This window comes from Callithrix jacchus, chromosome 1 (genome assembly GCF_049354715.1).
Source record: "Callithrix jacchus isolate 240 chromosome 1, calJac240_pri, whole genome shotgun sequence".
Classification (NCBI taxonomy): domain Eukaryota; kingdom Metazoa; phylum Chordata; class Mammalia; order Primates; family Cebidae; genus Callithrix; species Callithrix jacchus.
In genome coordinates, this window is record NC_133502.1 from 212,338,588 (window position 1) to 212,364,187 (window position 25,600).

At 52.1% G+C, this 25,600-nt stretch overlaps 1 protein-coding gene and 1 long non-coding RNA gene across 11 annotated transcripts in view; one reads left to right on the forward strand and one right to left on the reverse strand.

The window, feature by feature from the left end:
• The window catches only part of LOC118150509 (uncharacterized), a 29,278-nt gene extending 23,932 nt beyond the window's left edge, over nt 1-5,346 (forward strand). For both annotated transcript variants that reach the window (XR_004738611.3, XR_004738624.3), the window contains exons 2-3: nt 620-808; nt 3,631-5,346. This is a non-coding gene — a long non-coding RNA (uncharacterized LOC118150509). The remainder of the gene's footprint in view (nt 1-619; nt 809-3,630) is intronic.
• ADA2 (adenosine deaminase 2) overlaps nt 1-25,600 on the reverse strand; it is a 35,841-nt gene that overhangs the window by 5,751 nt on the left and 4,490 nt on the right. For 4 of the 9 annotated variants that reach the window (XM_035284619.3, XM_035284798.3, XM_054242112.2 and 1 more), the window contains exons 3-8: nt 24,419-24,638; nt 20,382-20,417; nt 20,092-20,302; nt 5,312-5,439; nt 3,641-3,731; nt 787-895 (exon numbers count right to left, since the gene is read on the reverse strand). In XM_035284619.3, the coding sequence (XP_035140510.1) occupies nt 787-895; nt 3,641-3,731; nt 5,312-5,439; nt 20,092-20,302; nt 20,382-20,417; nt 24,419-24,638 (795 nt within the window). Of the gene's footprint in view, nt 1-786; nt 896-3,640; nt 3,732-5,311; nt 5,440-9,417; nt 9,561-20,091; nt 20,303-20,381; nt 20,418-24,418; nt 24,639-25,600 lie in introns of those variants that run through there. The other 5 variants (XM_035284718.3, XM_035284920.3, XM_054242114.2 and 2 more) reach the window with 2 other exon arrangements.

A 25,600-nucleotide genomic window follows, 5' to 3' on the forward strand; every position in this document is an offset into this window, starting at 1 on the left:
GTGATTCTCCTGCTTCTGCCTCCCTAAATTCTAGGATTACAGATGTGAGCTACCATACCCGACTAAGACAATTTTTTTTTTTTGAGACAGAGTGTAGCTCTGTCACCTGAGCTGGAGTGCAGTGATCCTGGGCTCAGGTGACCCTCCTACTTCAGCCTCTAAGTAGCTGGTATCACACGTGTGTGCCATCGTGCCTGGCTATGTCTTGTATTTTTTGTAGAGACAAGGTTTCGTCATGTTGCCCCGGCAGGCCTCAAACTCCTAGATTTAAGAGATCCACCCACATCAGCCTCGAAAGTGCCAGGATTACAGGCATGAGCCACTGCGCCTGTGCCCAGCCTAAAACAAATTTTTATAGCCAAAGTAGGATGATGTGAGTTTGCAGGATTATGTACCCACCATGAAAAACCAAAAAAAAGAAGAAGGATTCAAAATCAGACTGCACTGCATGACGGCTCTTTAACCCTGGACCACTAACACTAAGCTTGGAGCGCTGGGCTCTTCATCTATGGAACGGAGATTAAAACACGAGCAGGACTGGGGTGAGAATGAGAAATAAATAAAAAATAATACATGTAAAGTGGCTGATTCTATCATCCCTCTTATTCCTTCTCCGTAGGGCTGCTGTCAGGATTAAATGAGAGAGAACACGGGAGAGGGCTCTGGAAGCATCTGCAGGCCCTAAGCCTGAGGCGCCGTCGCTGCCGTCCTGTCTCCCGGCAGCAGGCTGGAGTTGTGGCTAGGAGCTCTCCCACTGCCCACCTCTGCTGATGCCCGCAGACTCACCTGTCTCTCCGGCGTGGAAGAAGTAAGGCAGCTTAACACCATCCTTGGCGGGAATCATCAGGGCTCTGTTGTGGTAGTGCAAGGAGTGGCCAGTGTCCTCACGCCCCACCTGCAGGACAGAGAGGGACAGGTGTCTGCGGGGCACGTGCCTCACTTGCTGATGGCGCCCTTTATAGCCCGTGCACACCCTCCCTTGTATGCTGCTGCCACTGCCGGGACCTTTGTCATGCAACCTTTTAAGACTGGCAAGGAGCTGCCGGGTGCGGTGTTGCACACCTATAATCCCAGCACTTTGGGAGGCCGAGGCAGGTGGATCACGAGGTCAAGAGATCGAGACCATCCTGGTCAACATGGTGAAACCCCATCTCTACTGAAAATACAAAAATTAGCTGGGCATGGTGGCGCGTGCCTGTAGTCCCAGCTATTTGGGAGGCTGAGACAGGAGAATTGCTTGAACCCAGGAGGCAGAGGTTGCAGTGAGCCGAGATCGTGCCATTGCACTCCAGCCTGGGTAACAAGAGCGAAACTCCGTCTCAAAAAAAAAAAAAAAAAAAAGAATGGGAAGGAACATAGTTGAGAAAGAAAAGAGAGCTCATTCGTCCCCTGAAATAGTTCCCCTGTTTTCAGAGTTTATGTCTTGTATGCCCCCAGCCCCTTCCACCCTGGCTCCTCACAGCACCTCCCAGGCCCAAGTGCTTCAGCCCTGAGCACCTGAGGTGGAGAAGGAGAGTCAGAGGGAGACCTAAAGAGACCTCTGTAGGAGGTTGCAGTAAGCCGAGATCATGCCACTGCACTCCAGTCTGGCACCTGGCAAGACAAGACTGTCTCAAAAAAAAAAAAAGAGAGACCCAGAGAGTGTAAGACAGAGAGAGAGAATGAAAGCCCGGCCCCAGGAGTCAGAGGACTCCAGCCACCACTGCCATCCACCTCCTGTAGGCCCGTGTGTCAGTTTCCCTGAGACTCAGTTTCTTGCCTATAGCAGGAAGAGCAACCACACCAAAACTGTGCTTTTCAAAGCTGTGGGGCTCTGTAGCTGAGCGCTTCGGGATTAAAAGGGCACCTCTTGGCTGGGTGCGGTGGCTCACACCTGTAATCCCAGCACATTAGGAGGCCAAGGCCTGGCCAACACAGCGAAACTCTGTCTCTCCTAAAAATGCAAACATGAGGCCCGGTGTGGTGGCTCACGCCTATAATCCCAGCCCTTTGGGAGCCCAAGGCAGGTGGGTCACCTGAGGTCGGGAGTTCGAGACCAGCCTGACCAACATGGAGAAACCCTGTCTCTACTAAAAATACACACACACACAAAATGAGCTGGGTGTGGTGGCATATGCCTATAATCCCAGCTACTTGGGAGGCTGAAGCAGGAGAATCGCTTGAACCCGGGAGGTGGAGGTTGTAGTGAGCTGAGACGGCGCCATTGCACTCCAGCCTGGGTAACAAGAGCAAAACTCTGTCTCAAAAAAAGAAATGCAAAAATGAGTCAAGCATGGTGGTGGGCACTTGTAATTCCATCTACTCAGGAGGCTGAGGCAGGAGAATCACTTGAACCCGGGAGGTGGAGGTTGCAGTGAGCGGAGATCACGCCACTGCACTCCAGCCTGGGCAACAGAGCGAGACTCTGCTGACCCTCCCACCTTGCCCCTCCAGTTCTGAGATTACAGGCATGAGCCACTGTCTTGACCTAATCTAGATTTTTTTTTTTTTTTTTTTTTGATGGAGTCTCTGTGGCCCAGCTGGAGTGCAGTGGTGCAATCTCGGCTCACTACAACCTCCACCTCCTGAGTTCAAGTGATTCTGCCTCAGCCTCCCAAGTAGCTGGTATTACAGGTGTGGACCACCACGCCTGGCTAATTTTTGTATTTTTTGTAGGGACAGCGTTTTGCCATGCTGGCCGGGCTAGTCTTGAACTCCTGACCTGAGGTGATCCACCTGCCTCAGCCTCCCAAAGTGCTGGGATTACAGGCGTGAGCCACTGCACCTGGCCAGTGCCACTGCTCTGGGTCTAGATTCTTAATTAATGAGCTTTCACCTAAGAAATCTGTCCTGGCTGTGCTTTGATTTGGTGGGGGGTGTGGGACAATGACAACACGTATGAATGCACAGCTTCAGAAACAGGTGTGGCTGGGCACGGTGGTTCACACCTATAATCCCAACACTTTGGAAGGCTAAGGCGAGTGCAGCCTGATCAACACAGTGAAACACTGTCTCTACTGAAAGTACAAAAATTACGAGGCTGAGGCAGGAGAATCACTTGAACCTGGAAGGCGGAGTTTGCAGCGAGCTGAGATCGCACCACTGCACTCCAGCCTGGGTGACAAAGTGAGACTTCGTCTCAAAAAAAAAAAAAAGGTGAGCAAGCAAATGGAACAGAAAAGAGGGCGGGGACAAATATCACTACCTTGAGTATTTGCAGAGAGCTGGCTCCATCCTGGACTCTGTTTCCAGGTATTATTCCCCACCCCCCACCCTGCATGCCACAGCGGGTAGGGAGGGTTTTCAGAGCCACACCTGGGTGAGCAGTGTGGGACAGAACAAAGGGCACAGGCAGGGCCATGGGGAATGAACCCACGAGTGTCAGAACTCCCTGAATGCCACCCTTATTCTGGGACCTTCCTCGTTAGCCAGCTGGCTGCTCTGCCTTCTCCAGTGACTGCCATCCTCTGCAGGCCCCTGAAGAGGATCAGCGCTGAGCTCTGAGCAGCCCTGCTGGGTCAGCAGGCTGAGCCTGTCCCTGGGATTTCAGGGGTACCACTGGCACATCACTTTCCCGTCCCAGGGGGCTGCCGCTCCACCCTGACAGGCATCCCCGCATGCACCCTTAACAGGCAGCCCTTGTGTTCACAGCATGGGTTACCAGGTCAAACCCGGCCACCACCGTAGGGAACTTGGTCCGGAGCCCCATGGCTGTTCGGATGGATCCGGCGATGACAGTCACATCTTTGGATCTGTGAGACAGACGGAGAAGCCAGGAGATAGTGCCCAGCATGGACAGAGCTACGCACCCCAGAGCGCTCCCTCTGTGCGGGGCTGGGCTGCCCTGAGTGCACAGCAGCTGTTTCCCAAACCTGAGGCACCCCTGCTCTCCTGACCCCACCCCGACCAGGCCACTGCGACCCCAAATCCATTCTTCCAAGACACTTGCTGGCTCTGGGGGGACCTGTAGTCTCTGAAAAGTAGGTGGGGTCAGAGGACCCACGGGAACGGTCTTCTTTGTCTGCATTCGGACGAGGCCAAGTGGCCTTGTTCTCAACTCTCCCTGCATCTCTGTGAGGGGGTGTGGACGTGAATGCCATACAGGGACAGCTCTCTGTCCACTGGACACCTGCAAAGGGCCACAGGTCACCCAAGGCCCTGTCGAGTTGGCTGGACCCGGTAACCATCTGGCCTCTTGCTGATTACATCAGCAGGACCCTGGGCACTGTAGAAACCCTACCGGGGCAAGGCAGGCAGCATGACAACAAAACCCCAAAACACAGGGTCTGGTGCAAGCCCACGACAGGCTCCAGGTGTCTGCCCCGCCACTGACTCTCCGGCTCCAATCCTTGGCTCTGCGGGGACAAAGCCTTCCTGGCCTGCCCCACCTGTGGCCTCTCCCTGGAGCCTAGGCGAACCTGGGGGCACTGGTGCACTCAGCTCAGCCCTCACACCCTCCTGCCATTGGCCCTGGCAAGGGGCAGCTGGCACCAGGGAGCTGCTGAGCAGAACCTGGGCCCATCCTGCTAGCTCCCTCCTAGGGGGATGGGTACACAGGCCAGAGCTCAGCTCCTCCAGGCCCCAGGCCCCATGGAAGGGGAGGGGACTCAGGAGGAGGCTCCTGGCGAGTCAATGCCCTGCAGAGCCCAGGCTTGTGGGTGGGCTGAGCAGAGGAGCCGCCATGCTGGATCCCTTCGCTGCCCACCCTGTGCCTGACTCCGAGTGACCCCACTGGCTGCTGCTCTTGCGGCTGTGACCACGGACAGGTCCCAGCCTTAGTCTGGCTGCTCTTTAAAATGAGGGGAGAGGTCCTGCCTGGTAACGTCGGGACACTGACGCTGCAAAGCTTTCTGTGCTTCCCTGGGAAAGAGAGTGGGTCTTTCACCCACGTGCCAGGCCACGCACGTGGTGCTATGCGGTTCTCCATACGCAGACCTGAGTCGGTGCCACTCAGGACGTCTCCCTGATCAGGGACTCGCACACAACCGCACGCAGAACAAACTGAAACCAAACAATGGGCCAGTTGTCCAAACATTCAGGCAAAACCACTACACTCATAACTGTCAGCCAGGCCAACATGGAGTCACAGCCAAGAATTAGCTGGGAAATCGACTAGCTCTTCCTTTCAGTTTGGTGGTGAAGACCTGAACTAGGAGGGGCTTCAGGACCCATTCCTCCTACTGTCCTCACACACAGAAAGCCCCTTGGCACCCGTGCTGGGCGGCGTCTCCCGAACTGCCAGCCCCGCTTCTTGCCACTCCCCTCCCAGCCTAGCAGCCCTGCCTCCCTCCCAGTCTCCCAACCCCAGCTCTTCAGCAATGTTCTCTCTCACCTGTGATCCGAATAAATGATTTTGATTCCAATAAACTCAGGGTGAGTTTCCACAAACTTCTCAGCCACTTCCTGGTAACCCTTCACTGACCACTGTATGTCATGCTGCTCTCCACTGAGCTCGTACACCTAGGAGGGAAGCACAGCCAGGAGCCATCAGGCCAGCAGAGCGAGGCACCTCTGCCAGCCACCCCTGCCCAGCCACCCCCTCCCAGCCACCCTCTCCCAGCCACCCCCCTCCCAGCCACCCCCCTCCCAGCCACTTTTTCCCAGCCACCCCCTGCCAGCCACCCCTTCCCAGCCACCCCCTGCCAGCCACCCCTTCCCAGCCACCCCTTCTCAGCCACCCCTTCCCAGCCACCCCCTGCCAGCCACCCCTTCCCAGCCACCCCTTCTCAGCCACCCCCTCCCAGCCACCCCCTCCCAGCCACCCCCTCCCAGCCATCCCCTCCCAGCCACCCCCTCCCAGCCACCCCTTCCCAGCCATCAGTGAGCTCTGGGAAAAGTAGACGGGGACGGAGGACCCACAAAACAGTTTTATTTGCTTGTGTTTGGAGGAGCCCAAGTGGCCTTGCTCCCAAAAGTCTGGACAGGCTGGAATTGCGCTTCCCTTGTTCAGGTCCTCTGTCTGCTGCTGCATGGGGAACTCCTAGCTGGCTCTAGGATAACCCTGATGCCCACCTGTCTCCTTCATTGCTGGGTTACCGCACTTAAAACAGCACCTGGGCAGGCTGTGGTGACTCACGCCTGTAATTCCAGCATTTTGGGAAACCAAGGTGGCAGATCGCGTGAGGTCAGGAGTCCAAGACCAACCTGGCCAACATGGTGAAACCCCCGTCTCTATTAAAATTACAAGATTAGCCTGGCATGGTGGTGCATGCCTGTTAATCCCAGCCCCAGCCACTGGGGAGGCTGAAGCAGGAGAATCGCCTGAACCCAGGAGGTGGAGGTTGCAGTGAGCCAAGATCATGCCACTGCACTCCAGCCTGGGCAACAGAGCAAGACTATCTCAAAAAAAAAAAAAGGCTGAGCACAGTGGCTCACACCTACAATCCCAGCACTTTGGGAGGCCGAGGTGGGCAGATCACGAGGCCAGGAGTTCGAGACCAGCCTGGGCAATGTGGTAAAACCTCATCTCTACTAAAAATACAAAAATAACCAGGCTAGTGGTGTGCGCCTGTAATCCCAGCTACTTGGGAGGCTGAGGCAGAAGAATCGCTTGAACCCACGAGGTGAGGTTGCAGTGAGCTGAGATCATGCCATTGCACTCCAGCCTGGATGACAGAGAAAGACTCTGTCTCAAATATATATATATATGGGAATTTCTGCAGAAACTGTGGGGTGAAGGGGATGGGAGCAATAATATGGAGGTGTCGATTACTTCCATGGCCATCAATTAGCCCCTATGATGTAAAAGAAACAGGGCTGGGCATCGGGAGGGATGAAAAAGTGCTAACAGACAAGAGGGCCGCCCTCAGGAGTGACAATATAGTCAGAGAGATAGACTTGTGCCACTAAAAACAGCTCACACGGGTAATCCCGGCACTTTGAGAGGCCGAGGCAGGAGGATCACTCTAGCCCAGAGGTCAAGACAAGCCTGGGCAATGAGTGAGTCTCTGTCTCTAAAAAGGAATGAAAGAAAACCATAGAGTCAGTTCTAAAGAGAAGCACATGGCCTCCCAGAAGCAGCAGCAGTTTGTGGTGACTGGATGCGGTCAGAGGAAGTCGCTAGCCCTGACCAAGCGCATGGTGGCTCCACACAGAGCCAAGAGCTGCCTGGAAGGGGGCGGTTCAAGGAGCCGAGGTTGAGACCCTCGGTGGGAGCCGAAGCTGTGCCCTTGCTAAGGAAGAAACACCTTCCTTCTCACTTCAGTCAGCTCTTGCTTCTGCGGCATCTCAGGAGCTGGGTCCACCTCCTCTGCCTTGTCTCACTCCTGCCTCCCCAGCCTGGGGGCCACCCACTGGCCTCCAGGCTGCAGCCATCGGATGCCCTTTGTCTCTGGGCAGTCCCTCAGACCCCGCTTTCCCTCATGCTCGCAGAGCAGCCCTGCTGCTCTCTGATCTCCAGGGTGCTGCCCTGCCGCCTGGGCAAGGCAGTAGGGGAGCAGGCGGCGAGGTCTCTGCTCTCTGCTGGTATTTGCTCTTGTTTCCTCTGCTGCCCCCAGGAAGCCCGGCACATCACACAGCCTCCACACCCTGCACCTGGCCAGGGCACTGGGCTCACTCTGCTCAGTTTCCCTGACTGCCTGACCTGGCACGGACATGCTCAGGGCTACTGAACATTAAGGCTACCAGAGCGTGCTGGAGGGGTGAACCTTAGGTACTGTTCACTCCGAGTCTGGTATTGTCCATTATTCATATTATTATTTACTGAAGGGGGTCAGAATATGTCACCCCAATAGGCCACTCTCACAGAAGGACTGTTTGTAGCTGAAGGCAATTAAGAAGCAGCAAATGAAGAAAGAGCTCCTTGCCCACGTCAACGTCACCTGCCTCAGTTTCCCTTTGCGAAGGTGTTGACCTTCCCCCTCCTAGTACCAGGAGAATCACCATTTTCATTAGAAACAGAAAGTTGTCACCAAGATGGGCCCGCACAAACCAGCCTTGTAAAATTGCCCTTATCTTCCATGAATTTCCCCCATGTTTACCTGCCCACAATTCACTGTCCCTAAAAGCCCAAACCCCTTTTCCTTCTTCTTGTCACTTCTTCACAATGTATTACCCGTTTTTACAATGGACTATAAGCCCCCAGTCTAACTTCTTTGAGGCTTCACATCTTTTCAAGGAAGGCCTCCATCTATCTGAGCACATAAGAAATGTTTAGGCCGGGCGTGGTGGTTCCTACCAGTCATTCCAGCACTTTGGGAGGCGGAGGTGGATCACCTCGGGCAGATCACCCAAGGTCAGGAGTTCGAGAGCAGCCTGCCCAACATGGCAAAACCCCGTCTCTACTAAAAATACAAAAATTAGCCGGGCATGGTAGTGGGCTCCTGTAATCCCAGCTACTTGGGAGGCTGAGGCAGGAGAATTGCTTGAACCCAAGAGGCGGAGGTTGCAGTGAGCCAAGATCATGCTGTTGCACTCTAGCCTGGGCAACAAGATGGAAACTCCATCTCAAAAAAAAAAGAAAGAAAACTTCTTAATTTTAACATCTAATACAGGATATATTGATAGATGTTCTCCACATCAATAAAAGGTATTTGAAATTATCAAAAAACATTTTTTTTTTTTGAGACGGACTCTTGTTACCCAGGCTGGAGTGCAATGGCGCGATCTCGGCTCATCGTAACCTCCGCCTCCTGGGTTCAGGAGATTCTCCTGCCTCAGCCTCCTGAGTAGCTGGGATTACAGGCACCTGCTACCATGCCCAGCTAATTTTTTTGTATTTTTAGTAGAGACGGGCTTTCACTGTGTTGACCAGGATGGTCTCGATCTCTTGACCTCATGATCCACCTGCCTCGGCCTCCCAAAGTGCTGGGATTGAGCCACCATGCCTGGCTCAAAAATTTTAAAGAGGCTCTGAGACCAGAAAGTTGGAGAACCATCTTAGGAAGTAGAAAAGCGCCTCTTCAAAGTGTCCTTTCTTGTTAAAGAATAATCATAAGTGTTAGAAAGAACAGTTTGTTTTAAAGAATTTCTTCGAAGCCTTCTTGCTCTTTGCTAGTAGCTCTGTTAAGCCGTATCCTATGCAGCTGTGAGACACGCTCACGGGCACGCGGTACATTCTGTGTCCTTGTACTTTAACCAAGACCCTTGTGCTAGCCGTGCTCACAGGCATGTCCCAGCTCACAGCCCACGCCCCTTCCTTATTTGGACTTTCTTTTTGTTCTCCATTGCTTTTGCCTGTTTAGGAAAGTTTTATGTTGTTAGCCAATCTAGTTTTAGTTTAGATGGTGAAGAAAATCAGAGACAACCCCAAATACATAAGGTAAATACGTTCGCTTTTCCTTTGTGAGTTGACTTTCGAAGCAAGATAGCTAACGGAAGCACCCTTTCTGCAGAAAGTAAAATTGCCTTGCTAAGAGATCCTTGTCTCGGTGCCAATTTTTTCTTTGCAGCACCAAACATCTGTTTCCAACAACCATTGTGTTAACCCAGAATTGTCACCTGCATTGTCTTAGATTCATCCAGCTGGCTCACAGCAGGGAAGAAGGGTCCTGTCCTGGCCCTGACCACCCTGTCGTTACTGAGTCTCCTGCCCACACCCACCGGCTGGACTGGGCAGCTTCACTCTTCCCACCCTCTCTCCTACAGCACCAGAGCAGGAGCTCCATCAAGAAACATTAATTCAAGGAGAGAACTGTCCACAAGGAGTTTAAAACCTACTAAGGCCCATGCAGCAAGGGCAAATAGACAGATGTTGGAGGAGTGGTGGGTGGAACCGTGGGAGCAGAAAAGAAGGGAGACAAAAGAAATCACCTTTAGGCCGGGTGTGGTGGCTCACGTCTGTAACCCAAGCACTTTGGAGGCCAAGGCGGGTGGATCACCTGAGGTCGGGAGTTCAAGACCAGCCTGACCAACATGGTGAAACCCCGTCTTAAAAAAAGAAAAAAAGAAATCATCTTTAAAAAAAAATTAACAAATGACAACCCTGCTTAGAAGAAGATCTCTGAGGCTGGGCATGGTGGCTCACGCCTGTAATCCCAGCACTTTGGAAGGCCAAGGTGGGCGGATTACCTGAGGTCGGGAGTTCAAGATCAGCCTGGCCAACATGGTGAAACCCCGTCTCTATGAAAAATACAAAAATTAGCTGGACGTGGTAGTGAGCACCTGTAATCCCAACTACTCGGGAGGCTGAGGCAGGAGAATCACTCAAACCTGGGAAGCAGAGGTTGCAGTGAGCCAATATCATGCCACTGCACTCCAGCCTGCGAGACAGGGTGAGACTCCGTCTCCAAAAAAATAAGAGAAAATATCTGGCAGATTAATCAAGTCTGCAGAGGTACACGATGGACGCGACCAGAGCAGAGGGCAGTGGTTTGAAGCCGTCCATCTCAGCGGTCCTGTGCTTATGCCTGGAGAAGCCAGGAGCCCTGCCTTCCAAGGTCCTGCTCACCCTGCTGGTGTCATAGCCAGGAGTGCCTGGAGAACAGGGTCAGGCCCCCGGGGCTGGCAACATCAAAGCCTGCTCAGAGCACCTTCCCAGTCTCCTTACCAAGGCTGCCCATGAAGGAAGGGCCCAGGATGGAATCAGATCAGAAGCAGCACCCCAGTTCAAAGAGAGGGAAGCCCTCTGAGGGTAAGGGACACCTGCAGCTCCTCAGGGGTTCTGGTCAGCCTTCCAGATTCAGGCTCTCAATGGAGACTCCTCATTCTGTCTGAAATCAATACAGATGCTGGGCGAGGTGGCTCACGCCTGTAATCCCAGCACTTTGGGAGGCTGAGGTGGGTGGATCACGAGGTCAACAGATGGAGACCATCCTGGTCAACATGGTGAAACCCCATCTCTACTAAAAATACAAAAAATTAGCTGGGCATGGTGACGCGTGCCTGTAGTCCCAGCTACTCGGGAGGCTGAGGCAGGAGAATTGCCTGAACCCAGGAGGCGGAGGTTGCGGTGAGCCAAGATCGTGCCATTGTACTCCAGCCTGGGTAACAAGAGCGAAACTCTGTCTCAAAAAAAAAAAAAAAAGAAATTAATACAGATAGCTAACAGAAGCACCCTCTCTGCAGAAAGTAAAATTGCCTTGCTAAGAGATCCTTGTCTCAATGCTAATCCTAATCCCAGAGGATTATTGCAAGGATCAAACAAATTAATAGTTTTAATGCTTTCGGAAATGATCACTACTAATAATAATGTTATTACAAATCTATCACCAGATCTAGAAAAACAACTCAAAACCCGCAGTTGCCTCAGGAACACTGAGTTGACGTCTAAGAGTTTAACAATCTGGCCGGGCGCGGTGGCTCACGCCTGTAATCCCAGCACTTTGGGAAGCCGAGGCAGGTGGATCCTGAGGTCAAGAGATCGAGACCATCCTGGTCAATGAGGTGAAACCCCGTCTCTAATAAAAATACAAAAAAATTAGCTGGGCATGGTGGCACGTGCTTGTAATCCCAGCTACTCGGAGGCTGAGGCAGGAGAATTGCCTGAACCCAGGAGGCGGAGGTTGCCATGAGCCAAGATTGCACTACTGTACTCCAGCCTGACGCCTGGCAACAAAGCAAGACTCCATCTCAAAAAAAAAAAGAAGAATTTAACAATCTGTAAGTACAAGAAACTAGTGTTAGCCGTTCATCTAAGGCTAAGTGATATAAAAAGTTGCCCTGAACTCACTTTAGATTATCTCAATTACTAACTATAGTTTAATAGAGAACTATAAATCTTTAGGGAAGGTATTTAAAATAAATGTGACTTACATAAAGCAATATAATATACAATTTTACTGTCTATGATATCATGGAAGTAGAACAAAAAAATTTTTTTGAGACAGAGTTTTGCTCTTGTTGCCCAGGCTGGAGTACAAGGCACAATCCTGGCTCACTGCAACCTCTGCCTCCCAGGTTCAAGCAATTGTCCTGCCTCAGCCTCCTGAGTAGCTGGGATTACAGGCATGAACTACCACACCCTACTCATTTTGAATTTTTAGTAGAGATGGGTTTTCCCCATATTCATCAGGCTGGTCTGGGACTCCCAGTCTCAGGCGATCCACCCGCCTTGGCCTCCCACAGTGCTCGGATTACAAGCGTAAGCTACTGCACCCAGCCCAGGAAATATAAAATTTTGAAGCTGGGAGGAACCACAGCTGAACTTGGGAGCAGAGAGTTGTTAAGGTCATACTACAACTGGTTTGTATCAGAACAGAAAATAGGACTCGGAGTTTCTTTTATTTTAGTTTTGAGACAGAGTCTCGGCCGGGCATGCTGGTTCACGCCTGTAATCCAAGCACTTTGCAGGCCAAGATGGGTGGATCACCTGAGGTTGAAAGTTCAAGACCAGCCTGACCAACATGGTGAAACCCCGTCCAAAAAAAAAAAGAGGGAGAGACAGGGTCTCACTCTGCCACCCAAGCTGCAATGCAGTGGCATCATCGCGGACAGCCTTGAGCTCCCAGGGTCAGGTGATCCTCCCACATCAGCCTCCCGAGTAGCTGGGACCACAGGTGCATACCACCATACCCGGCTAATTACTTGGTTTTGTAGAGATGGGGGTTTTGCTATGTTGCCTAGGCTGGTCTCGAACTCCCGAGCTCAGGGAATTTACCTGCCACGGTCTCCCAAAGTGGTGGGACTATGTAACCACTGCATCCCATCAGGACTGGGAGTTTCTTTCTTTCTTTTTTTTTTTTTTTTTTGAGACGGAGTTTCGCTCTTGTTACCCAGGCTGGAGTGCAATGGCGCGATCTCCGCTGACCGCAACCTCCGCCTCCTGGGTTCAGGCAATTCTCCTGCCTCAGCCTCCTGAGTAGCTGGGATTACAGGCGCGCACCACTGTGCCCAGCTAATTTTTTTGTATTCTTAGTAGAGACGGGGTTTCACCATGCTGACCAGGATGGTTTTGATCTCTTGACCTCGTGATCCACCTGCCTCAGCCTCCCAAAGTGCTGGGATTACAGGCGTGAGCCACCGCGCCCGGCCAGGACTGGGAGTTTCACTCAGCTCTCACCACCAGCACATCATTCACTTCACAAGTGTTGAGTTTCTCCCATGTGCCAGGCGTACGCACAGGCTTGATGCCATAATCTCATTTAATCCTTGAAACTACACTATGAGTTAGGTCTCATTTTACAGATAAGGATTTTGAGGTTGAGAAATTCAGGTCCCCTGCATAATTAGTGGGGCTGGAAGCCGACCACATTTCAGAATTTTGCTTGCCCTGAGGTGTCTCCTGCCCCTGCCTATAGAAAGGTAACAGTCACCTCCAGGTGTAATCCCAGCACTTTGGAAGGCCGAGGCAGGCAGATCACATGGTCACGAGTTCAAGACCAGCGTGGTGGATATGGTGAAACCCCATCTCTACTAAAATTCAAAAAATAGCTGGGCGTGGTGGTGGGCGCCTGTAAACCGAGCTACTAGGGAGGCTGAGGAAGAACAGTTTGAACCCAGGAGGTGGAGGTTGCAGTGAGCCAAAATCACACCATTGCACTCCAGCCTGTGTGACAGAGCAAGACCCCATCTTGAAAGAAAAAAAGAGGGCTGGACGTGGTGGCTGATGCCTGTAATCCCAGCACTTTGGGAGACCAAGGCAGGTGGATCACCTGAGGTCAGGAGTTCAAGACCAACCTGACCAACAGAGTGAAACCCTGTCTCTAATAAAAATACAAAAACTAATAAAAATACAAAAACTAGCCGGGTGTGGTGGCAGATGCTTGTAATCCCAGCTACTTGGGAGGCTGAGGCAGAATAATTGTTTGAACCTGGGAGGTGGAGGTGGCAGTGAGCCGATATTGTGCCACTGCACTCCAGCCTGAGTGACAGAGCAAGGCCTCATGAAAGAGAGAGAGAGAGGGAGAGAAAGAGAGAGAAAGAGAGAGAGAGAAGAGGGGAAGAAAGGGAGGGAGGGAGGGAGGAAGGGAGGGAGGGAGGAAAAAGAAAGAAAGGGGAAGGAAGGAAGGAGAAAGAAGGGAAGGAAAGGAAGCTAGGTGACTGTCACTAGAGTGACATCTCAGCCCCGGCTGCACATTGGTATCACTCGAGGAGAGGAAAAATGCCTGTGTCCCACCCCAGAGCAACCAAATCAGAATCTGTGGGGTTCGTGACCCCCCAGGTGGTTCTAGGGTTGAGATACAGCTGGGGCGAAGTTCCGCCCTGTTCCAATTGGATAGACAAGTAAACAGCACAATGACAGCGTCGTCAGACGAGTCCTATCAAAACGGGAGCAGTTAAGAGCGCGTGTGTTCTCCTAAAGTGACACCAGCAACGTGACACAGGGGTCACTTGATTCGGCAAGGAGCCAGTGGAGCTCTGAATGCTAAGAATGCAGCCAAAAGCCTGGGGGCCGGGGGCGGGTGGAGGGAGCACTAGAAATGCCTACGATAGGAATGACAACGGCTAAGCAAACGTCTCGAAACGGCTGTCACAGGTTCTGTGCCCCGGCCTGCGTCCCACGGCCTCTCCCTCCTCAGTGCCAGCAGCGCCATCCCCGGCGGAGAACTCTGGGGTCTTGGAAGAGCCCCGTGAAGACTCAGGGGACCCAGCGGGGCCTCCTCCTCTGCCGCGGGGGAAGGGACCGGGCCCTGGAGACAAGACCCGCCTGGCGACTGTTGCCACCGGCGAGCGGCCTTCGTCACCGAGCGTCAGGGACACAATGGGAGGCTGTGCGGCCGGGTCCGACGGCAGGCGGGGGAGGCCGGGCGGCTCCGCCAAGCGATTCCCGAGAAGGCCGTTTTGAGCGGTTCACGTGTTGATGCCCCCCCCCAACTCCGGCTAATGGGGGGCATTGAGACCTCGACTCTGACTCCCCGTGGCAAAAACCTTTGTTCCAGGGTCAGACCCGAACAAATGGTCACACCCCCTCCCCCTCGGCCCCCACGACAATCCCAAATCCGGGCAGCCTTCTCGCACCCTCTCCAAAGGCCGGCTGGGGGACGGGCAGGGGCGGGAGGCGTGAGGACCGGCCCCGAGGTCTCTGGAAGGAGAAAATGGCACCTACAGAACAAGGGGGGCCGAGACGGAACAGGAAGCCGGTGCTCGGGCCCCGTCTCCCTCCCTCCCATCGAGCGCTCCGCAGCTTCTCCCACGCGCAGCCCCACCGCGCTCAAGATGAGGGTCCCCGTCTCAGCGTCTCCTCCCGCCCCTTTCCTCCTCCCCTCCACCCACGGGAGATCGCAGGGTTGTGCGAGGGTCGGGGTTCCCTTTGCACGCCCACACCGAGACAGTCGGCAGGGTTTGCCCAGCAGGAAGCTTCTCCCCTGCCAGGGCCAAGGTCCATTCCAGGCCATCCATCTCCCCTGGAAAAAGGAAAATTGAAGCCAGACGCCCTCTGGGATCTCCATTTGAGGTGGGCGTGGCTATGAAGCGCCCGGAGAGCCCCGCACCGTGAGAAAAGCAACGAACTTGGAGCCCTGATCTGGTCCAATCACCCCTTGCTACCTACGTGACCTTCATCGAGCTCTTTGACCTTTCCAAGCTTTAGTTTATATATATATATATAGGCTGGAGTGCAATGGCGCGATCTCGGCTCACCGCAACCTCCGCCTCCTGGGTTCAGGCAATTCTCCTGCCTCAGCCTCCTGAGTAGCTGGGATTACAGGCACGCGCCACCGTGCTCAGCTCATTTTTTGTATTCTTAGTAGAGACGGGGTTTCACCTTGTTGACCAGGATGATCTCGATCTCTTGACCTCGTGATCCACCCGCCTCGGCCTCCCAAAGTGCTGGGATTATAGGCGTGAGCCACCGCCTCCCCCCCGCCCCCGGCTAGTTACAACATTTATAAGATGAATTAACAGCTGGGCATGGTGGCTCACACCTGTAATCCTAGCACTTTTGGAGGCTGACATAGGTGTGCTGCCTGAGCTGAGGAGTTTGAGACCAGCTTGGGCAAAATGGTAAAACCCCATCTCCACTAAAATACAAAAATTAGCTGAGCGTGGAGGCTTGCGCCTGTAGTCCCAGCTACTCAGGAGGGTGAGGCAGGAGAATCGCTTAAACTCGGGAGGCAGAGATTGCAGTGAGCTGAGATCCTGCCATTACACTCCAGCCTGGGGACAGAGCCAAATTCTGCCTCAAAAAAAAAAAAAAAGCGGTGGAGGGGTGGGGAGGTGCCCGGGAAAGTGGCTCATGCCTGTAATCCCAGTAGTTTGGGAGACTGAGGCAGGCAGATCACGAGGTCAGGAATTCAAGACCAGCCTGACGAACACAGTGAAACCCCATCTGTACTAAAACTAAAAAAATTAGCCGGGCATGGTGGCCTGTGCCTGTAATTCCAGCTACTGGGGAGGCTGAGGCAGGAGAATCATTTGAACCCGGGAGGCAGAGGTTGCAGTGAGCTGAGATCGTAACATTGCACTCCAGTCTGAGCAACAGAGAGAGACTCTATCTCAAAAAAAAAAAAAAAAAAAAAAAAAGAATTAATATCTTCCTTAAACTAGCCTCACAACAGGAGCTTCAAATGTGACAATGTAGGTAAAGTACTTTGTAAAGGTCAAGGTGAAGCAGGTACTTCCTCAAAGTGTGGTCTGGGTCAGGTCACCTGCGTTAGAATCCACAAGAAAGGGGTGGGGAGAGGGGGACTAGTTATTTTTACCGCTTCCTGACCCTACCAGACAACACAGAATTAGAACCTGGGAGGTTAGCATCCAAGAAATGATTTTTTTTTTTTTTTTTTTTTTGAGACAGAGTTTTGCTCTTGTTGCCCAGACTGGAGCTCAGTGGCTGGATCTTGGCTCACTGCAACCTCAGCCTCCCAGGTTCAAGCGCCCTGCCTCAGCCCCCCAGAGTAGCTGGGACTACAGGCGCCTGCCACCACGCCTGGCTAATTTTGTTTGTATTTTTAATAGAGACAGGGTTTCACTATGTTGGCCAGGCTGGTCTTGAACTCCTAACCTCGTGATCTGCCTGCCTTGGCCTCCCAAAGTGCTGAGATTACAGGTGTGAGGCACCCTGCCTGGCCCAATACCTGATTTTAAACAGCACCTCTGAGTTCTTCATGTGCACCCCAATGTCTGAGAACCCCCATCCACACACATGATGACCACTACTGGGGCCTACTCCTTGTAAGATGTGGGCTGGTCTGAAATAAGTCACAATTTAGTTGAGAAATCAGGACTGACATATTCTGGCATAAATGACACAAAGCGATGCACTTGGGCTACTGAAAAGAAACGTTACAGGGAACGAAGGAATGAGGGAAGTGGAAAGCCCTGGTCCCAGACAGAATGAAGTGGGGGCTGCTGGCCTGCCAACTGGGCAGAGCTGAAATGCTCAGGAGGGAAGGGTGAGCCTTGATAGGAGAGAGGCTTCCAAACACAGAAATTAGCCAGACACAGTGGCTCATGCCTGTAATCCCAGCACTTTAGCAGGGTTGGGGTGAGTGAATCACCTGAGGTCAGGAGTTCAAGAGCAGCCTGGCCAACATGGTGAACCCATCTCTGCTAATAATACGAAAATTAGCTGGGCTCGGTGGTGCACGCCTGTAATCCCAGCTACTTTGGAGGCTGAGGCAAGAGAATCACTTTAACCTGGGAGGCGGTGGTTGCAGTGAGCCCAGGTCATGGCATCACGCTTTAACCTGGGCAGCAAGAGTGAAACTCCTTCTCAAAAATAAATAAATAACATATCTTGCTGAGTGCGGTGGCTCACGCCTGTAATCCTAGCACTTTGGGAGGCTGAGGCAGGCGAATTACCTGAGGTCACAAGTTCAAGACCAGCCTGGCCCACATGGTGAAACCCATCTCTACTAAAAACACAAAAAATTAGCTGGGTCCAGTGGTGAGTGCCTATAATCCCAGCCTGGGTGGCAGAGCAAGATTTGGTCTCAAAAAAAAAAAAAAAAGTACCTAAGAAAAAAGGTGGGTCAGTCCAGGATGCTAAACAAAGGGAGAGTTGAGACCCACAAACTGGAATAACTAAAATAACAAGTGGATCACCTGAGATCAGGAGTTCAAGATCAACCTGGCCAACATGGTGAAACTACTGAAAATACAAAAAACTAGCCAGGCGTGATGGTGCGTGCCTGTAATGCTACTCGGAGGCTGAGGCCCAAGAATCGCTTGCAACTGGGAGGAGGAGGTTGCAGTGAGCCAAGATCACGCCACTGCACTCCAGCCTGGGTGACAGAGAGAAACTCTGTCTCAAAAGGAAAAAAGATAATTTCCTGATGAAGTATAAGTGTCTGGTCTGAATGATAGTTTTCTCTGAAAACAGCATTCTGACTGTTTTTTTCTGACATAGAATCTTGCTCTTGTTGCCCAGGCTGGAGTGCAATGCCGCGATCTCGGCCCACTGCAACCTCCACCTCCCAGGTTCAAGTGATTCTCCTGTCTCAGCCTCCCGAGTAGCTGGGATAACAAGCCTGCGTCACCTCACCTGGCTAAATTTTGTATTTTTAGGAGAGACGGGGTTTCTCCATGTGGGTCAGGCTGGTCTCAAACTCCTGACCTAGGTGATCTGTCCACCTCGGCCTCCCAAAGTGCTGGAATTACAGGCGTGAGCCACCACACCCAGCCTTGACTTTCTTGTTTATACATCAATCCCTTGCAAATTTGTTCAATGTGTATTGATCCTGTGGAGCCTTATTACTGCTGGGTCTACAAACAACAAACTTTGGAGCCTATAAAATAAGACTACAGGATATGCTAACAAAAACAAAATATTGCCACCGTGTGGGCCTTTCCACAAGCTTAACAATCAGTCCCCAAGACCCAGTTTACACATAAATGAACCAGCAGACTATCTTGGATACGAGGTGGAGAAGACTCTACCCAAGGTCACTTTCCCCAGGCCACTGAAACCTTTAATCAGCTCAGACCCTTACGAGCTCACCACATGGAACACCCAGGGATCCTGCCCACTCCTGCAATACCCATCTCCCTCACCCTCCCAAAAACATCCTCAGGAAAGTTCTCTCCGATAAACTCACCAAAATAATTCTTAGCAGTATTTCGCACCGAGGGCTGCTTTCCGCGAAAGACCCCTCCCCCACCAACATGGAGTCTGGGGTCGGTCCATCTCAGAGTACCTGACACGTTATCCTTTGCTTCTGGCCAAAATACAAGACCCTAAAATTGGATATTTTTTTTATGATGCTCCCTTATTTTGAACTCTTCCTACACCTTTCCATTTCACTCTCTCCAAATTTCCTTAAAATGAAAAAAAAATTTTTTTTTGAGACTGAGTCTTGCTCTGTCACCCAGGCTGGAGTGCAGTGGCACAATCTCTGCCCACTGCAACCTCCTCCCCCTAGGTTCAAGTGATTCTTTCACCGAGTAGCTGGGATTACAGGTGCACACCACCACTCGAGCTAATGTTTGTATTTTTAGTAGAGATGGAATTTGGCTGTGTTGGCCAGGCTGATCTCGAACTCCTGGCCTCAAGTGATCCATCAGCCCCAGCCTCCCAAAATGCTGGGATTACAGGCATGAGCCAAGGCACCCGGCCTCCCCTCTCTTTCAACCTCTCCACACTTTTTTCTTCCGTATGCAAAACAAGTCTCTCCATCCTAAAAAGAAACCTGTAGCCCCTGTGGCCCCCTCCAGCTACCTCGACATTCTTTCTCTCAAATCACAGTCAGTCTGTAATCAGCCAAATGTGCCTCCAGTTCACCAGCTGTATTTCATGTTTCTCTTCCCCGAAATGGGGTTTCTCTTCTCAGCACGTCACTGAAACCGTTCAAAGGTGACCTTATAATTTCCACACCCCACGGGTGATTATTCAGCTGCATGTTTCTTGCCCTCACCCTGCCATGCGACTCCCTTTATTTTTGAAACCCTTTCTTTTGGCCCCTAAGATGGCGCTATCCTCGTTCTCCTTCTCGGCTCATGTCACCAGGCCGTGGGTATCACGGCAGAGGGCAGAATGGGAAAACCATGAGAAATAGGCAAAGGGCAGCAAGGGATGTGTTCCCAGTTTTGCTGGGCCTGCACAGTCCATTTCAGGTTTCCTTGCTCATGGTGGCCCCTGGAAAGGCACATATCCCTCTGCACCAGAGACCTGGGTAGGAAATTCATGAGTATTCTGTCTGCCACCAGCTAAGATCTGAGTCAGGTCAGAGCACAGGAGGTGGGAGGAGCACAGGAGGTGGGAGGAGCACAGGAGGTGGGAGGAGCACAGGAGGTGGGAGGAGCACAGGAGGTGGGAGGAGCACAGGAGGTGGGAGGAGTGAAGAGCAGAGCTGGGCTCACCGGTAGCAGCCTGGCTCTGATCTCCATGTAGAGCACGTTGTCCTCATAGAACTCCTGCATGCTCTGGAAGACATAGTCTCTGAACACTGGTGCGTAATGGATGAGGCCAGAGATGGTGGAGAAGATGGTTTTAAACTTCGACCAGACAGCATTTTGGTCTGTGTAAATCACTTCCGGGTGCTGGGTCACCAGAGTGAAATTCCTCAGCAAGCTGTCCAAGACACAAAGCGGGGAGCGGTGGAGGCTGGTCCAGGACGCTGCCCCCAGGCACCCATTGGCCTGCTACCCACCTTGCATCTCCCAGGAGCAGCACACCAGGATGCACCCTAGAGCAGAGATAAGGAAAGGGCAAAGGGGAGCATTCCCAGGCTCTCTGATATATGGCTGGGTCCTGTGGCCAGGCAGCCCAATGCTTGCTTAAACCCTAACCTCAGCTGCAGGAGACTGCCTGAGAGGAGAGCTCACCAGCTAGGCTTTCTTGGCTCCTGTCCTCCCTCCGCATGCTTGGCCAATCTGACCCCACCGTACTTAGATTCTAGACCTAAAAGCTCTCTCTCGCTCCCTTTCTCTCTCATTCTTCCTATACCCAATGATTGCAAACTAACCCAAGCTCTTTTTGGGGGATGTTATGGACTAGATTCTGTCCCCAAGCCCCAAATTCAAATGTTGAAGCCCTAGCCCTCATATGGAGAAGGGAATTTTAAAGAGATGATAAAGATTAAATGACATTGTAAGGATGGGGCCTTACTGTAATAGGGATGGGTGTCCTTGTAACAGGAGGAGGCCGGGCACAGTGGCTCACGCCTGTAATCCCAGGACTTTGGGAGGCCGAGGCAGGTGGAGCACTTGAGGTCAGGTGTTCGAGACTAGCCTAACCAACATAGTGAAACCCTGTCTCTATTAAAAAAAAAAAAAGAAAAAAAATACAAAAAATAGCCGGGCATGGTGGCACGTGCCTGTGGTCCCAGCTACTCGGGAGGCTGAGGTGGAAGAATCGCTTGAACCCAGGAGGCAGAGGTTGCAGTGAGCAGAGATTGTGCCACTGCACTGCAGCCTGGCAACAGAGCAAGACTCTGTCTCAAATTTTATTTAAAAAAGGAAGAAGGGTCAGGCGCGGTGGCTCAAGCCTGTAATCCCAGTACTTTGGGAGGCCGAGGTGGGTGGATCATGAGGTCAAGAGATTGAGACCATCCTGGTCAACATGGTGAACCCCGTCTCTACTAAAAAAATACAAAAAATTAGCTGGGCATGGTGGCACATGCCTGTAATCCCAGCTACTCGGGAGGCTGAGGCAGGAGAATTGCCTGAACCCAGGAGGCGGAGGTTGCGGTGAGCCGAGATCACGCCATTGCACTCCAGCTTGGGTAACAAGAGCGGAACTCCGTCTCAAAAAAAAAAAAAAAAAGAAAAAAAAGCCGGCCATGGTGGTGCATGCCTATAATCCCGGTTACTTGGGAGGCTGAGGCAGGAGAATCGCTTGAACCCTGGAAGTAGAGGTTGCAGTGAGCCAAGATCGTGCCACTGCAGGGTGACACAGTGAGACGCGTCTCAAAAAAAAAAAAAAAAAGGAAGAGGAAATGACAGCAGGAGTGCACTCACAGAGAAAAGGCCATGTGAGGACACAGCCAGAGGCGGCCTTCTGTAGGCTAAAGAGACAGGCCTCAGGAGAAACAAACCCTGCCCTGGCACCTTGATCTTGGACTACCAGCCTCCAGAACCATGATAAAATCAATTCCTTTTTTTTTGAAACAGGGTCTCACTGTCACCCAGGCTGGAGTGCAGTGTCACAATCACAGCTCACTACAGCCTCAAACTCCCAGACTCAAGCAGTCCTCTCATGTCAGCCCCTGGGGTAGCTGAGACTAATGCTGTGTGCCACCACATCTGGTTAGCTTTTTTATTTTTGTTGAGATGGGGGTCTTACCATGTTGCTCAGGCTTTTTTTTTTTTTTTTTTTGAGACAGAGTCTTGCTCTGTCGCCCAGGCTGGAGTGCAGTGGCACAATCTTGGCTCACTGCAACCTCTTCCTCCCGGGTTCAAGCGATTCTCCTGACTTAGCCTTCCAAGTAGCTGGGATTACAGGTGCCTGCCACTATGTGTGGCTAATTTTTTTGTATTTTTAGTAGAGACAGGGTTTCACCATGTTGGCCAGGCTGGTTTCGAACTCCTAACTTCAAGTGATCTGCCGACCTTGGTCTCCCAAAGTGCTGGGATTACAGGCGTGAGCCACCGTGTCCAGCCGCCAAGCTGGTCTTGAACTCCTGGGTGCAAGTGATCCTCCCACGTCAGCCTCCCGAAATGCCAGGATTATAGGCCTGACCCAGTGTGCCCAGCCCAAGAAAATCCATTCCTATTGTTGAAGCCCCCAGCCTGCGGAGTTCTGCTGTGTCAGCTCAAGCAGGTTAATGAAGAGGGCAGAATGAAAATGACTTGAATCAGCACCCAGGTTTGCACCCTTGATTGGCCATTTACCAGCTGAGTGTCCTTGCATAAGCTAGTTAACCTTGCTGAGCTTCATATTTCTCATTTCACAAAGGGAAGCACTCTGTAGACATTTCTGTGAATCAAACTAATGGTCACTTATAAAATATTACTATACAAGGCCAGGTACGATGGCTCATCTTTGTAGTCCTAGCACTTTGGGAGGCCAAGGCGAGAGGACGGCTTGAGCCCAGGAGTTCAGGACCAGGCTGAGCAACATGGCAAAACCCCATCTCTACAAAAAATACGAAAATTAGCTGGGCGTCATGCTGCACACCTCTAGTCCCAGTTACTCTGAGGGCTGACACGAAGATTGCTTCATCCTGGGAGGTTGAGGCTGCAGTGAGCCGACATTGTGCCACTGCGCTCCAGCCCAGATGATAGAATTAGACCCTGTCTTAAATGGTAATAATAGTAATGATACTATACAAGTCTGTTAGGAAATTGCTCCATCACGTTTTCAAGAAGATTCATCTGGCCAGGCGCGGTGGCTCACGCCTGTAATCCCAGCACTTTGGGAGGCCGAGGTGGGCGGATCATGAGATCAAGAGATCGAGACCATCCTGGCCAACATGGTGAAACCCCATCTCTACTTAAATACAAAAATTAGCTGGGCATGGTGGTGCACACTTGTAGTCCCAGCTGCTTGGGAGGCTGAGGCAGGAGAATTGCTTGAACCCAGGAGGCGGAGGTTGCAGTGAGCTGAGATCGCGCCACTGCACTCCAGCCTGGTGCCTGGTGACAGAGCGAGACTCTGACTCAAAAAACCAACAAACAAAAAAGATTCATCTTCCAGCAAGATCGTCACCACTTCAGATCTAGGAACTTTTATTCGCTCTGGTCTTACTGAGCATCAGACAAATCTCATTTGCTGCCATAGAGTTGCTGGCCAGGCGCAGCGTCTCACGCCCGTAATCCCAGCACTTTGGGAGGCCGAGGTGGGGGCCGGGCTCAGCGGCTCACGCCCGTAATCCCAGCACGTTGGGAGGCCGAGGTGGGTGGATTAACTGAAGTCAGGAGTTCAGGACCAGCCTGATCAAGAGACTGAAACCCTCCCTGTTTCTACTGAAAATACAAAGATTAGCCATGCATGGTGGTACATGCCTGTAATCCCAGCTACTCAGATGGCTGAGGCAGGAGGATGGCTAGAAGCTGGGAGGCAGAAGTTGTCGTGAGCCAAGATCACACCATTGCACTCCAGCCTGGATAACAGAGCAAGACCTTGCCTCAAAAAATAATAATAATAAGTAAAAATGGTGATGTAGATAATGCTTTCTGTAGATTTTAAATGTACCAGGAAATGACTATGGATAGAAAAGGTGTTGAATGCTTTTGTGGAGCAAAGTCTCCTGTAAAGTTAAAAGAAAAAAGCTGCTCGTGCTTTTTTTTTTTTTGAGATACGGTTTTATTTTTCTATTTATTAATTTATTTTTTTTTTTCGAGACAGAGTCTTGCACTGTTGCCCAGGCTGGAGTGCAATGGCATGCTCTCTGCTCACCACAACCTCCTGGGTTCAAGCAATTCTCTGGGTTCAAGCAATTCTCTGCCTCAGCCTCCCGAGTAGCTGGGATTACAGGCACGCGCCACCATGCCCAGCTAATTTTTTGTATTTTTAGTAGAGATGGGGTTTCACCATGTTGACCAGGATGGTCTCGATCTCTTGACCTCATGATCCCCCTGCCTCGGCCTCCCAAAGTGCTGGGATTACAGGCGTGAGCCACCGCACCCGGCTGCCTCATGCTTTGTTAAAGCCAGATTTTTATCTATAGCTTTGTACCAAGGGAGACATCTCCCCACTGCCACCCATGACCAGCCTGGGACACGTGCTTTCTGAACAACTACTCACCTGTCGTCAAAATCAGTGACGTTCTGCACCCGCCTCCGATAATCCTCCAGCAGAATCCACTTGGGACATTCTTCTGACGTGCGTGGAGTTGGGTGAGCAAATCTAAACTGCACGATCCCCTTCGTGGTGAAACAGATGTGGCAGTGGGGTCTGTAGGTGACATTCCTCACCAGCCAGTCCATAGTCACAATGCCAATGTCATGGAGGTGTAAGGCAGCCCCTGGCGAGGAAAGAAGAATGGGGGAGACAAAGGGGTGCGGTCCCCTCCCACGACTCCAAGGCTGTGGGGACAGTGTGGACCACGAGAAGACGTGGGAGCAGACGTCTCTGTCCACACATGTTCCTCAGAACTTGTTTAAGCCTTTAGTTTAGGAGTGGAGCTTCCGTGGCTTCCTGTCTCACTAGTCAGGAGCCGGGGGTGATCTTGTCCAAGAGGGGCAGCATGGGAGAGTGAGAGAGCCTCAGGCTTGGAACCCGAGAACGGAGGTTCAAGTTGGGACTCCATTGGCTTCTATCTCTCCACTGGGAGCCCAAGCCTTTCAGGGAGGCCTTGCCACCCAGCACTGCATGATGGGATGCACGGGGGTGAGCCTCAGGGCCGTGGTCCTATTCACACACTTGTCCTCCATCCTATTCTCCTGCCCCCAGCTCCTCTCCCACTGGCTTCCAGTCCCCTCCATGGGGCCGCGTCTTTACAGCTTCCGGCCTGTGGGCTTTGCCAGTTGAGTCCCCGTGCTTGTCCTCCCTCCAGACACCATCTGCGTCTCTTGCTCCCCCAGGTATAGTGCGTGCCGTCCCTCTGCCCTTGTTGCACCAGCCCAGCACCTAGCCCTGACATGAGCCCCTAGACACCTGTCCCGGCTGTGTGAGCTTTGGTGTGTCACCCTCCTATGCTCCCCAGCAACCGGGGATGCTACTTTACTGACCTCACGGTTTATTTTTTTAAAAATCGGCTGGGCACAGTGGCTCACCCCTGTAATCCCAGCACTTTGGGAGGCCGAGGCGGGTGGATCGCGAGGTCAAGAGATCGAGACCATCCTGGTCAACATGGTGAAACCCCATCTCTACTAAAAATACAAAAATTAGCTGGGCGTGGTGGTGCGTGCCTGTAATCCCAGCTACTCAGGAGGCTGAGGCAGGAGAATTGCCTGAACCTGGGAGGCAGAGGTTGTAGTGAGCCAA